This window comes from Miniopterus schreibersii, assembly GCF_964146895.1.
Source record: "Miniopterus schreibersii genome assembly, chromosome: 3".
NCBI classification, from domain to species: Eukaryota; Metazoa; Chordata; class Mammalia; order Chiroptera; family Miniopteridae; genus Miniopterus; species Miniopterus schreibersii.
The window spans coordinates 35,625,723-35,641,040 of record NC_138103.1 but is presented as its reverse complement, the minus strand read 5'-3'; the positions used below and the strand labels follow the sequence as shown (position 1 = coordinate 35,641,040).

General features: G+C 39.2%; 1 protein-coding gene across 7 annotated transcripts in view; it reads right to left on the bottom strand.

Annotated features, from left to right (window-relative positions):
* Nucleotides 1–13,196, bottom strand: part of CEP120 (centrosomal protein 120) — a 55,670-nt gene extending 42,474 nt beyond the window's left edge. The window contains exons 1-6 of one of the 7 annotated variants that reach the window (XM_081133725.1): nucleotides 12,628–12,871; nucleotides 12,389–12,466; nucleotides 9,671–9,827; nucleotides 8,047–8,161; nucleotides 5,238–5,379; nucleotides 587–735 (exon numbers count right to left, since the gene is read on the bottom strand). In XM_081133725.1, coding sequence (XP_080989851.1) covers nucleotides 587–735; nucleotides 5,238–5,379; nucleotides 8,047–8,161; nucleotides 9,671–9,827; nucleotides 12,389–12,437 — 612 coding nt within the window. In that variant the 5' untranslated portion in view covers nucleotides 12,438–12,466; nucleotides 12,628–12,871. Of the gene's footprint in view, nucleotides 1–586; nucleotides 736–5,237; nucleotides 5,380–8,046; nucleotides 8,162–9,670; nucleotides 9,828–11,023; nucleotides 11,045–12,388; nucleotides 12,470–12,627; nucleotides 12,872–13,177 lie in introns of those variants that run through there. The other 6 variants (XM_081133721.1, XM_081133719.1, XM_081133722.1 and 3 more) reach the window with 6 other exon arrangements.
* Between the last annotated feature and the right edge of the window lie 2,122 nt (nucleotides 13,197–15,318).

The window sequence follows — 15,318 nt, the reverse complement described above, 5'->3', positions numbered from 1 at the left end:
ACATACCAGGACTGCTTACAATGTAAGTGGTGTATTCCCCAAGTTCTGTGTTCCTCAGCTGTGATGCAAATTGTGTGCACAGCAACCTAGGCCCCTATGTCACCTCCATGGGTCTGAAGAAAATATACTGATATTCATGTTGCTTACTGCGCTGCATCCAAGCAACACTAACAGGCTAATTTGTTAGTTTGTAGATTCCAGACCCAACAGCTACTAAGTTATGACTGAAACACAGTGTTCCAACATTGCATATTTCTCTAAAAGGTAAATTATTCCATACTTTGAAAAAATCCTCATACCAGTTCTTACACTGCCACACAGAACAGTGGGAAACGATGTTTACTGGTCTTTCTTCTAAATCCTGAGAGACTGAATATATTCTTACTACCAAGATCATCATCATTTATTCATTTCCTAAAGCAAAAAATGCTTTCTGATATGAAAAAATACATTTTTTAAATTATTTTTAAAAAGTAAAAAAAGTCAACTTGTAAATCTTTTTAAAACCTAAAAGGCATATTTAAAAAATAAAGTTCAATTTTCAAGTTCTTTGTGAATGAATCACTAATTGGAAGGAAAGTCTCACCTGCTCCAACTGGGTGGCAAATGCTATGGTCACTGACATAAGGAAGAATTCAGTGCAACACTCTGCTGGTCCGACCTGATGGTAGCCTCCTTCCTCATTCAGCACAGCCACAATGTCCTTGGGGTCAAATCCACACAGGCTGGCAGGTACTGTATGGAGAAAAACACAAACTACATTGTAGTTTGCCACAAACCATTAAAAGATTCTGAAAGCTGGTTAGACTTTTTTGTTTGCTTGCTAGTTTTCATGAATACATTTTATAACTCAGTAAGGTTTCCATTGATATTTATATATAACCACCATTTTCTTTCTGCACATAAAAGTCATATTTTGAAATAAGGTAACATTTTTAAAACTTCAATTTAATAAACCACATAGAAAAGGCATCACAGGTTTTCTGAAGGAAGTGACTCTAAACTGGAAAAATAAGCAAAATTTCGCTAAAAAGAGAAAGGTGACTGAATAGAGAATGAGGGAGTGAAAAAGTGTTCTAGGCAGAAGGAACAATACGTACAAAGACTCAAAAGCAAGAGAAAGCATGTGATAAGAGACTGAAAGAGGTGTGATGTGCTGGATCATAGATAGGGCACTGACATAGAAAGAGGTGAGTCTGCAGGGGTAAGCGGAGGCCGTGTCAGGGTCTTCTTCAATGCCATGTTAAAACATCTGGATAACTTTCTAAGAATAAGAGAAAAACATGAAACAATTTTGAGAATAGAATTGATATAATAAAATAGGTTCAGCCCAACCGGCATGGCTCAGCTGTTGAGCACTGACCTATGACCCAGGAGATTGGGGTTTAATTCCCAGTTATGCACATGCCCAGGGTGTGGGCTCGATTCCCGGTAGGGGGCATGGAAGAGGCAGCCAATCAATGACTCTCTCATCATTGATGTTTCTCTCTCTCTCTGTCCCTCTCCTTTTCTCTCTCTGAAATCAATAAAGATATATTTTTTTTAAAAAATAGAAAATAATAAAATAGGTTTCAGTAAAAAGAGAATGGAGGACAGGGTTTTTCAAACTGATTAAGAGAAAAAACCAAAACTACATATAACTAAAACAATGGGCAATATTCGGTGTTAGGCAGAATGCAGTGAAGTGAGCACTCTCAATGTTGGTAGGTATAGACTAGTATAATCTTTTGAAGGGTAACATCTCAGGGCTTATCAAATATTTTACATGTATACCCCATAAACAAGCAATCCTTCTTGGTTCCTTCAGGAGTTATCCTGAAGAAATAAGCTTACTGAAGCCATGACTGAAAATTGCATCATGGTTAAGCGCAAAGGCACTAGAGTCACATAGACCAAGGTTCCAAGCCCAGTTCTGCCACTTACTAGTTGTATGGGGAAAATACGATCTCCTTTAGTCTTCTTTTTTCCTTCTGTAAAGCTTTCAGTATTGTTCAGACGGTCAAATTAAAAAGAATACTTAGCACAATATTTGACAAGGAAGCACTTTAACAAAGGCAGCCATTAAAGAGTAAGGTCTGCAGAACTTAGAAGTAAAAGTAACTGTGACAGGTCTCTCACGGTCAGGAAAGGGAGTAACAAGTATGGAAGGGGGGACACTAGGATAAATCTTGTGGTGTAGGATTGAAGAGATTAAAGGTGTCTATGTGAATGTAGGCTGTTCAATAAATATAGAGACATAAAGAAAAATGAGAGAAATATAAAAGTGCGTATGAATATACTGGTGTGTGTATACACATGCACAAATTCTCTAACTTTTTCCACTGAAAGGGTCTGGGTGCAGCAACATCCCAACAGCAATTGGCATACCTAGCATCTGGATTTACTTCTGAACACCATTCTTTACTAAAAGGAAGGAGGGCTCCTGAAAAAATGGTTGAATCCAGGGCTGAGACAGGAAAAGAACAAGATGTGGCAGAAAACAAGAAAAAGCTCAAAGAATTATGGAGACAGTCAAAAGGAAAACAGAAGCAGCTTGCAGAAGCTCCCACTGCCCAAATTTGGGACAGATATGATAGTTAAAAATTGTAACCCACTAAATAAAATGAGAAAACTGTAAGTCTGCATTTATACACTATAAATAAATATAAGGTTTGACGAGGAATAAGTATTTTTATAATTTTAAAATTCTGCCCCATAAAATATTAATTACAAAGGAAAAAAGACTAAGTTTGTAGTTGAGAACACAGACACACAGCACCTTCATCAAGTAATCAAAATGATCATCATCAGTAATGGAACAAATCAAAATTCTGTGCTACTTGCACAAAGACTGCAATGAGAAAAACAGAAAGCAATACTTCTGTGATATTCCTGCCAAAATGTATAACCTAAATCTAATATCAGACAAACCCAAACAATACACGATTACCAAAACATTGAGACTTAATCATAGGATGACAGAATGCTTTCCCTTGCCCCAAACCTTACCACTACATTACTAAAGGCCTATTTTCCTTTTACCCAGTATATCATGTCCACCTTTCAACAAAAAATTAAAAGGTATACTAAAGGCTAAAAAATAATCATTATCTAAGCTTCCATCTTAGGAAAAGAGAAAGAGGGGGGCAAATTACATTCAAAGTAAGCAGAAGAAGAGAAATAATAAAAACTATAGCAGAAATCAATGAAACTGAAAACAGGAAATCAATGAGAAAATCAAAGAAACCAAAAGCTGGTTCTCTAAAAAGATCAATAAAAGCAATAAGCCTCTAGTCAGCCTAAGAGAAAAAGAGAGAAGATACAAATTACTAATATCAGATATGAAAGAGGGAACATCACTATAGATCCATGGACATTAAGAGGACAACAAATACTATGAATAATTCTATGCCCACAAATTTGATAACCTAGATGAAATGGATAGTTCATTTGGAAGATACAATCTGCCAAAACTCACACAAGAAGATACTGACAATCTGAATAGGCCTGTGTCATTCAATAAAACTGAATCAATAACAATTTTACAAACCAGAAAGCACCAGACCCGGATAGGTTCACTGGTGAATAATACCTAACATTCAAGGAAGAAATTACAGTCGACCCTTGAAACAACACAGGTTTGAACTACACAGGGCCACCTACCTCCAGGTTTAAATCCATGTTGTTCAAGAGTCAACTGTACTTTAGATCCACGATTGGGAATCCAAGTATGCTGAGGACCAACTTAAGTTAAACATGATTTTCAACGGTGCAAGGGTCAGCGACCCTATCCCCCACATCAGGGATTTTCAACTGGTGTGCCACAAGAATTTTTAAAACATGCACTACCTGACTATTTAGTCAGGGCACTGACTTCTTTTCCCTTAGATTGTCAAATAAAAAAATGACAACAGCCAACACAATAGCAGTCCAGTGTGAATGAATCAAAATTATACCTATTTTTTTTATCAGATAGACAAAAAATACATTTTTTGGTATGCCACAGAATTTTAGTAATTACCTTATGTGCCATGAGAGGAAAAAGGTTGAAAACCACTGCCCCACACTGTTCAAGGGTCAACTGGACACCAACTATCTACAATCTTTTTCAGAAAATACAAGAAGGAATACTTCCTAACTCATCCTATGAGGCCAGCATTACCCTAATATCAAAACCAAAGACATTACAAGGAAACAACAGACCTATATATCTCATTAACATAGATGCAAAAATCCTCAACAAAATATTAGCCAGTCAAATCCAACAACGTATAAAAAGAAATATATACCGCACCACATAGGATTTCAAAAATCTATTAATGTAATCCATCATATCAACCAACAGGTAAAGAAGAAAAACCACAGTATCACATTAATAGATGCAGAAAAGCATTTGACAAAATTCAACATTCATTCATGATAAAACACTGTCAGCAAACTCCAGTGACTTCCTCAACTTGACAAAGAACATCTACAAAAAAATGTACAGCTAACCTCATGCTTAATGGTGAGAAGCTTTTCCACTAAGGTCAGGAAAAGGAGGCAATCAATGGGGGTAAAAAGGGGACATCTATAATATTTTCAACAATAAAAAATTAAAAAAACAAAACAAAAAAAACAGAATAGGGGAGAAATATATGATCCTCTAGTTCTTTTTAAATTTTGTTCACAGAGTTTCGTAGTTTTCCTCATATAGATTGTGGGTGGGAATTTTGTTAGATTTATCCCTAAGTATTTGTTTTGGGTGCTGATGTAAATGGTATTGGGTTGTTTTTTCCCCTTAATTTCAAATTCCACTTGTTCATTACTGGTATATAGGGAAGCAGGTGTGTTTGTGTGAGGACAGGATTATGTGGGAACACTCTATATATACTTTCCAATTTTTCTGTGAACCTAAAACTGCTCTAAAAAATAAAATTTATTAATTAAAAGGAAAGAAACACAAATGAAGGTTTTGTTAAACTATAGTTAAAAAATAAGAGCATAACCATTTTTGGCTTTCCTGCACTCATCCTAGGGATGAACTTTCCCAAGCAGCAATTTTTAAAAACAATGCAAAATTCTACTTTGTTCTGTTAGGTATCAAATAAAGAAAATCTTTCCTAATTTCTAAGCTTTGTAAACAAGAACTAAGAGCAAAAAGTGCTGCATGTGTAACAATGTCACATTTACCTGAGTAAAATCCTTTCACCCACCACCCTTCCTGAAGTTCCAATCCACAGATGCAACTTGAATGTCCTTAGAGATAATGCACAAACCTTTTCCATCTCGAGGGGGCGCTCCCTTTGCTTTAAAACTATCCACTGGTGCCTTTGAATCTGTTTCCAAAGCAATGCTTATCTGTATCTCAGATTTGAACTTGGTGTATTTATTGCTCAGCAACTGGTACCATTTTGGTGCCTGGAGAACAACAGCAAAACAAAACAACAAAACACCTTAACAGTTAACAGGGAATAAACAATAGTGGGAAATGTTCTATGAGGTTCTAAATATATTTCCTGTAATTTCTCAGTATTTTTCCTCTATTAAAATATTTTTTCCACATTTTCCTCAATCCTGCTTAGGAAGCTAACTTGAATTTCCTCTTCAAGTAGAAGTTTAGAGTGGCTTTCTTGCTTCTATTTCTATGCTTCAATAGATAACATATAAAAGAAAACAATATATTTCTTTCTATCTTTACTCGTATGTTCCCAATCTCCCTTCATCCCTTAAACAAAAAAAAAAGGCTACCAATTTTCCATTTCCCTAACCCCTAATTTTTCATTTTTTCTGTTATATCTTTTCTGCCCGGCACATTTCTGCTTTGTTCTGTTTATATTAAGTAAGGAAAAGAAAAGCTTAGTGTTAATAAAAAACAGTAACAAAATACTAAAGTAAAGGTATAACGGTTGAGTTCTGGGTTCTGAACCAAGTATTTGACTGATACTAAAATATAAAGTCTGTTCCATGCTTCCATGTCTATGATGCTGTCTTGTTCATCAATCTATTCTGTTCCTTAGATTCCCCATATGAGAGAGATCATGTGGTACTTGTATTCCTCTTACTGGCTCATTTCACTTAGCATAATACTCTCCAGGCCCTTCCATGCTGCCCCAAAGGGTAAGAAAGAGATCCTTACTTTTTACAGCTGCATAGTATTCAATGGTGTAAATGCCCCACAAGCTTTTTTATCCACTCATCTACTGATGGGCACTTGAGCTGTTTCTAGATCTTAGCTATTGTAAATTGCTCTGCTATGAACACAGGGGTGCATATATTCTTTCTGATTAGCATTTTGGTATTCTTAGGATATATTCCTAGAAGTGGGATCACTGGGTCCAATGGCAGTTCCACTTTTAATTTTATGAAGAACCTCCATACTGTTTTCCATAGTGGTTGCACCAGTCTGCATTCCCACCAGCAGTGTACTAGGGTTCCCTTTTCTCCACAGACAGATCTCAAAGGGAAGGCGGGAAGGAGGGTGGGAAGAGATTAACCAAAGAACTTATAAGCATATAAGAACAGCCCATGGACACAGACAATGGACAGGCAGGGGCCCGGGGAGGAGTAGGAGATGGGGGGGAGGGGAGTAAGGGAGGGAAATGGGGGACATCTGTGTTATTCTCAACAATAAAAATATATTTATTTTATTTTATTTTTTTAAATATATCTTTATTGATTTCAGAGAGAGGAAAGGAGAGGGAGAGAGAGAGATAGAAACATCAATGATGAGAGTCACTGATCGGCCACCTCCTGCATGCCCCCTGCTGGGGATCAAGGCCGAAACCACGGCATTTGCCCTGACCGGGAATCGAACCCCAATCTCCTGGATCCTAGGTCGATGCTCAACCGCTGAGCCACGCCCAGCTGGGCTATATATATATATGTATATATGTATATATGTGTATATATATATATGTAAAGTCTTTCTCACAGAATGAAGTATCCTAAATTACCTGAATATTCCCCCCAGAGTAACTTCAGAAATCCTAGTACCAAAACCAGCCTTTAAAATCTTATGGCCCAGGACCACGTGTAGCATTAGTGTGGGACCCACTGTCAGTAGGGGCACCATTTTAATACCTAGGAACAGCATTCCTACTCTGACCACCAGGCATGGCCTGGTTCTTATATTGATCAAAACCAAAAACTGCTGATTAGGTTTAATAAGTTGTTTTTAAGTAAAATAGGATTAACTAGGCTGCAGATTTTTAAAAATTCACAACCAAGTTTGTTTTTAAGACAAAAATTCATAATTTGTTGTAGTACTTTCATGTTGTACTTTTTAAGACAAAATCTGTTTGTTATACTCCTTATGACAAATATTTTCTAATTTTTAGTACAAGCCTGAAAAAATATTTTTATCTACTTGCAGACTTAATGATACATTTATGTTATATAACTCAAGAAAAACAAATCTGGATTTCTCTATGTTTATATTTATTTACAAAAAATCAAATTATTTTTTAACTTCAAATATTTTACTGGCCAACTTCATATATTTCTGCTGGCAAACAAAAGAATACACAAGACAACTAGTTTTCCTAGCGTTAAGTGGGTTTCTACCATGTAAGGAAGATAAAGAACAAGAGGCAGGGAAACTGATTAGAAGGCTAGTCTGACAGCCAAGGTAAGAAACGATGGTGGTTTAGGATCAGCAGGGAAAATGCAGAATAGTAGATGAATCAGGAGGGAAAAAACTAACTGGAAAGGGTGGTTATACAGGCAGAAAAAGGGAGGTGTCAAGGAACTGGGAGAATAGCAACCATTCACTGAAGCAGGGAAGTTGGAAGAGGACCACCTTTGAAAGCAAAGCTCGGGAGGTGCAGATAACAGCAACCTGAACAAAGGTTTGAGCTCAGAGAAAAATTTCTTTGAGAAAGATAGTTCTAGGTCAGTGAAATGATTAGAAGGTCAGGATTTTCTAAATCAAATTCATAAACTAAAGCATAAGAACTGCCATACTAGCTAGAGCCCATGATCCATCAGGTCTAGTATTCCTTGCCCTTTCCATCCATCTGATTGATATATATTGAAACATAAACAACTGTCTAACATAATCAGTAACAAACATCAAAAGGGTAGTACCTGCTTTGTTTCTTGAGCAGTTCTTAAGTCTAGAAGAATGTAACCTATAGTTTCCTTGGCTGAAGTTAAAGGATCCAAGGCAAAACACTGGAGTTTGATAGGAGTACGCTGTAGCCTGTAACATAACAATTTTGTGTGATAAGTAAAATAGCTTTTGCTTACTAATGAACTGATTTTCTATTACCCTTGAAAAAGCTGTCTACTACTCTCAAAATTCCATATTTTCTGAAAAACGCTTCAACTGGGAAGAACTATTCATTTTATCTACTTACCTATATACCAACTATATACAAAACATGTCAAAAATCTTAGTCTCTCTCATCTAAGAGGCTGTCGTCTAGGTCAATGCTTTTTAAGCTTCTGTACTGTATAGATCTCTTTTAAAGTAAAAAATTAGCATTATTCATTAAGATTGATTTCAAGTTGTTTTTCTTATACTATCACCCACATAAAACTACAAATACACATACAGGCTTATAGCTCTTTGTAGCTAAAAACCAAAATGAACTAAGGAATTAAATACCATAAAATTAGAAACTATTAAAATTGACAGTAATTTAATGGAATGCATGACATTGCCTTGTAAGCATGACCGCGGCTGGTGTAGCATGGGTTCTTTTGCATCTGGAACCCCTATACCAGCTCTCCTGATAAGTTTTTAAATTTTGTCATTACTTTTATCTAGTTGACTATGAAACCTGCACTTGGCACAAAATCATCATTTATATATTTAATTTATCTGTGTTATTTTCTTAGCCTATACATTCAGAGTGGCACCACTGGGCATTAACAAAATTGTAAACACAACCACCAATGTAGGCACGAACATCTCATATCAAGACAATGTCTAGGCAGATATTCCAGAAGTCACTGAAAGGAAATACAAAATTTTGATATTCTCTAAGAATTTAATACCCTTACATTATTACTGAGAGAGAGCAAGTACTGAAGTGATTGTGTGTTTCCCAGAAGAAAATATATTTGTAATCCTTTTAAAAATAAAAGGATCAGCGTTCTTGCCTACTTTCTGGTCATTAGATTTCAGGAAATAAATAAGAAGCTATAACTTATAGTCTGCTTCATATACTAATAAAAGTGTTTAACTGTCTAAAATCAAGTATAAAATTAATTAGAAAGAGTCCTTTATATAATCATATTATATACATATCTATATATCCTTGGCAAGCCAGGAAAAATATACAATAAATGAATAGAAATTATGAGCTCCAAAACATATTTAATATTGGGTAGGCATCATCACTGCACTTCTAAGATAGATTATCTATTCCCTCATACATTAGCCAAAAAAAAAAAAAAGCTAGATATAGTGGCTAAAAGCTTAAGCTCTGGTGTTACCTCTATCCAGCTGACTCACTTAGGACAAGTTACTTAACCTCTTAGGCTTTGGGTTTCTCATGTGTAACATGGGGAAAATAATAATACCTACTTCATAGTGTTGTTCTGACTTTTAAAAGAATTATTGTTGTAAAGTACTTTCAAAATTTCCTGGCACATTAATAATAATATTTGTTGAGTGTTTTTTTTTACTACTATAATCTAGTAATATATATAAATTTATTTATAATAGCCTGAAAAAGAATAGAACAAACTGAAAATAAGTCACCTGTGCTGATGGAGTGCTTTCCTGTCAATTTCCCAAGCTAACTCAGTAGCAAATTCTGGCTGGTCAGTATGGTCCACAGGATCAGTAGCCAACTGTTCTCCATCAAACTTTGCTTCTACTACAAGCATATGTTTTGGACGTTTGGGGAAATGACGACCTGGAAAAAAAGACTATGCAGGTTAATCAGAAGTATACAAAAATCAAATATGATTATTTAGCATGTATTTTAAAAATTATTAACATACATATGTTATATTCCATAAACTACATGTTCACATATGCACTCAAATTCAGTGTTCATAAGAAACGTAAGTCAAATTTTAAGCTATAATTTATAAATTAGTGCTTCTCAAACATTAAAGTGCATATGAATCACCTGGGACCCTGTAAAACTATAGATACTGGTTCAGTAGGTCCAGGGTGGGCCTGAGAGTCTGCATTTCTAACCAGATCACAGATGATGTCAATGCTGTTGCCCTTGGTTCACACCTTGAGCAGCAATAATCTCAACATTTAGAAATAAAGAGTTAAAAATGTGATTACACCAATTTTAGATATTACCGTACCAGTACTTAATACAGAACAAAGTTATCTGGAAAGCTAGGAAATAATCAAATTAGCAAAACCAAATTTACCTGCATATTCATTTTCCTGTTAACACAGCTAAGAAAATTTTGCAAATTAGCTAATGGAAAATAAACACATGTATTCATCCATTCTATTCTCAAGGACAATGTATATTTTGCAAGAAATATTAAGTGTTCTATCTATGCATCACATCTCTTTTGTACTACCTGACTAGTTCCTTCACTGTTTACTGAAGGCATATTCAGAGACAGGTATTATGTCAGATGATGGGATGGATGCAAAATAAAGTAAAACAGAGTACTTGCCCTCAAGGGATGGAGGAGGGTCTAGTGGAAAGAAACAAAACACTAAAAACAGGAAGCTAAAGAACTCAGGAAGAAGCAGTAAGAATCTTACAGTCAACCTGTTTTAGGTCTGGTAAGGTGGATCTTGGAAAGGGGACTTTGAATCACTATTAAGTAAATTCATCCCTGCTGCTACTTACCCCGGTACAAGCTTAGTTAGGAATTAAGCTGATGAGAAAGACTTTGCTTGCAAACCTGGGAGTTTCACCCGAGGGGCGCGCTGAAACTCCCTAGTAGAAATCTTGCTACATATATGGCCTGGCTCTCCCAATTAGCTCTCTCAGAAGTTTCTCTCTGGACCTCATTTTCAGCTGCTCTAAAATATCACATGTCAAAAAACCTATATTTTCAGACTATCATAACTATAACCTCCAATAAGCTTGAGAACAGAGGCTACATAGTGCAATAAATAGGTGCCTACCTCGTTCCAAAGATGGAATACCTAGAGAACAGAAACCCTGTCTTTTTCAGTACATGGCCCAACTTCTGCTTGCGGTAGAAACCCAATCACTGTCTTCTGAAGAAAGGGCATTTCTAGAAATGTAGTCAAGAAATTGCAAACAGCTCAATATATATAGTTGAAGGGCTGGGAACAAAGAGATGGCAGGAAGGGAGATGAGGCTGAAAGGTATGCAAGTGGTCTACTGTAAAGGGTATGCTATTCTAAGAAGTATAGACAGCCTTTAGGACACCAAAGGATTTTAAGAAAATGAGATATGCATTTCAAAAAGCATATACCCAGATAGTAATGTGGACAGTAGATATTTTCTAGAAAGGAAGAAAACACTTATGACACAGACTACTGAACAGATTATTACAACAGATTAGGTGGATGATGAAGGCCCCAAAGCAGGGCACTCACAATGGAAGCTCATGCATTTAAAAGTTTGTATGAAGTACCTGCTATATTATTTTAAAAATAAAATCAACAACACTTGGTGATAATTTGGAATTTGGGGATGGAGGGAAAGAGGAACCTGATAGCTCCCAGGTTCTTGGCTTGAGGCAACAGCATCGTTATGATGACCAGAAATACAAACACAAGAGGAGGAACAGTTTGGAGGGAGGGCCAGAGGCCAGCTGTAGATTTGTTTGTGGCAACACCTGACTGACATCCCTGATTCCAGGTTCTCTTCCCTGCACACTGCTGCTAACCTTGCAAAAAACTTTATCCTACTTAGGAATATATGCGGCCTCCCTGCTATTTAGTACATTAAAATAGTTGTCTTTTCGAGACCCTCCGAGGCTTGTTCACTCTAGTTATACGAGCTTATTTCTTACCACAACACACAGATGTCACTCGTTCAACACACCAACCTACTGGGCATGTGTAACAGACCCTCTCGACAACCTCCAAGTCCTTCATCAGGACTTGGAAGGGCAATGACCTCCACGACCCTGTGAAACTGCAGGACGTGTGCTCCAGTCAAAGGAAAAGTCTTGCAAATGCTGTTACCCGGGGGTCGCCGCGCAGACGTCCTCCGCAGGCGCGCTTTCAGCTCACGTCTGAAAGGCTTCGACAGCGCCGCCTCTGCGGGAAATCGTTTCCCTCCGCGCCGGGGCTGCGGCTAGTCCGCTAAATATCACCTATCCTACCAGCGCTCGGGCTCCCCGGGGGCCTTCAAATCAATGGCCTCGCCGCCCTCGCCGCGCACAACTCCGAACAAGTCTCCGGGGGCCACAGAAGCAAAGCTGACAAGGTCCTCGGGCTTCACAGACGCGCCCCCGCGCCACTCCGCTAAAACCCGGGAGGCAGCGCTTGCGGAAAGAAGCCCGGGCCGCTCACCTTCCAGGATGGACACGACGATGAGCAGCTGGTCGGACTTGGAGACCATGGTCGCGGGGCGCGGCCCGCAGGCGGGGTCTGCTGGAGGGAAGCGGGGCCCGGGTGAGCGTCGGGCAGCCGGCGCCCCCCCGCGGCGCCCCCACCGCCCGCCCCCGGCCCCCGACGCCCCGACCCCGCCGCCGCCGGCAGCGCGCCCGGCTCCCCGACCTCGGGCCGCCAGCCCAGCTCCTAACCCTGACCCGACTCCAGGCGAAAAGCGGCTCCGCCGCCCCGCCGGGCCTGCCTGTAACCAGGGGCGAGCCCGCCGCCTGAGGACCTTTTGCCGCCTGCGTCGCCGCTTTTCAAACGCCCCGGCAGCCGCAGCGGCCGCCGCCGGGCCCGCTTCCGCCTAGCAACCAGGCCCGCAGGCCCAGTGCCCGGGGAGGCTGGAGGACAAAGGGCTATAGAGACCAGGGCAGCCGAGGATAGAACGCCCCTCAGCCCGGTTCGCCTCCTGCCCTTTTACGCTCGGTTCCAAAGCCCCGGGGAGAGGACTCGTCCACTACCTCACAGCGCCCCCTGCTAGCCGGACGGGGGAAGGCGGGCGATTTGACGGGAGCCAGCTGCGCAGGCGCACTACTGCAGTAAGCGCTCCCAGCACTTCCCGGGTAGAGGAGGGTGTTTGGTGCAGTGTCTGCTTCACGCCCGGGACACAACCTGGGAGATATGGCCACAGAGATTAACAAAAAAAATTTAAAAAAATAGCTCTCTTCAGGCCCCGGTGTCAGCAGTGCTTAAAAATCAACTCACAGGAAAACAACGACTTAAGTCTGAATTGTGAAACCGCCCCGGCGCGGCGCGCAAGTTCGTGCACCCTGAAACCACGGGGCGTCCGCACGGTGATTCCTGCAATCGGCGATGGTGACGTCAGCCCCCCGAGAATTTCCTGTGCAGCAAAAATTACCCTGAGACAAAAACACTGTCACGTGGGCAGAAAAATTAAAGGTACACGTTCGTCTCTATGCTCACCAAGGAGCTAATTAGCAAAAGCAAGACCAGAAATTACACAAGGCGTCTGAGTGCTGTCAACCAGCGTTTCTCCCTTTACATCTTCCCCTGCCTCCCCTTCGAGCTTCAGTTTAGGGAAGATGAGAAATCTGTGGGAGGTTATCCAGCCGAAGCTGGGCCTTGGAGGGGGCAGGAGGGGGCGCTGCCCCCGCCCCAGCCCCCCCTGCACCTCCGCTTCGTGCCCAGGAGCAGAGGAGGGGCTGTGGGGATGGGACTAGGTTACTCCTGAAGCCCTTTCAGCCCCTTCAGAGCATTCCTGGAATGGGGCTCCATGCAATTTAAAATCAAATGGCCTACTTGGGTTCATAGGTAAAGGATGCATTCCTTTGTGGAACATGTGAAACAGACTGAAAAGTCGACAATACTATAATGAACCTGCAGGTGCCCAGAACACAGCTTCCACAATTACCAACGAAAGATCAACCATCTTTGCCTGTTGCATTATTTGGAAGCAATTCCCTAACAGCTTATCAATTTACCTTTTTCAATAAGATAAAGATTTTAAAAAATATCTTAAAATATTAGATACTTAACCACAATTCCAGCATTACACATAAAAGTTCATCATTCCTTAATGCCATTAAATATACATTGTTTAAATTTTCCTTGTTGGCTAATAATTTTTTTCTCAGTTGGTTTGTTCGAATCAGGATCCAAACAAGTTTCAAAACACAACCCATTTAGTTGGTCTGTGCCTTGTCTTTTAGTCTGTAGGTACCCATTCCCATTTAGTTTTCTTTGCAACTGCATTGCAGCAACTGGTCATGTATCCTGAAGAGTTTATCACAGTCTAATGTTGTTGATGCGATACTAGCGTTGTTATTTAACATGTCCTTTGTTGAGAGGTCTATTAAATATGTCCACATTGACAACACTAAAGATGATTAGCAACAAGCAAAATACAAGGTTATCAGTGGTGTAAAACATTACTTGGCATTAAACTCTGCTAGACAAAGGGAGGCCAAAGCAATGAGACCAGTGTCTCCAATATAAAGAATACTCCAAGAGGTCAGGGTTTGGGACCTGCCTCAGCTGGGTGACCTTAGGCAAGTCATTTTACCTCTCTGAGCCTCAGTTTCAGCTATACAGTGGTAGTATACATGAATTCTTAGTTCAGGACTTAAATGTAGTAAATGCCATTTAGTTATTATCTTTTTAAATGAACAATCATAGACCTTAAGTAGTAGTTGTGAAAGAACTAGGAACTGCCATCAATACACCTTGTTTGCTTTAGGATATCCAGCGGGGCTTAAAATCTAGATTTTAAACCATCACTGATACCAGAGAACAACCTCAGTCAGAAAAAAATCTGACAAATCATTAAAATTAACTAAGAAACTTTTTCACATAGTAAAATTTCGCATAGTTTCCTTTCCTGGATTCTCTTCCAACCCCCCCCCCCCCACACAAAAAAACCCCACACAATTACTGTACTTCTAAAATCATCTCATCACAGCTACTGAAAAATCAACCTAGTTGGCAGGTTGTTGTTGGGTTGTTTTTTTAACAGACTATACAAAATTAATGACATGAAGTTTCCCATCTGTCTCATCCAGAAATGGAATTATAATTCCATCAGCATCTATAGCTTCCTTATCTGTTATTCAATAATCTAATTTTCTTTCATATGTGATATTAAGCAGTAGTAAATTTAGTTCTAACATAGATCATTATATTTTACTAAAAGTCATAAGGGAAAATTTGTTATAAATTTATGAAGCATCAGTTTCTGTTTCAAAATACATAACCAAATGCTAATAAAATATAAAATTTTTGTCTATTAGACAATGTGAGCTTCATAACACTATAAATACGCAAATTCAAACCAACAAGTTTGATTAAATGCTTGATTCTGAATGTGTTAGTTTGTCAACCTTAAAGGT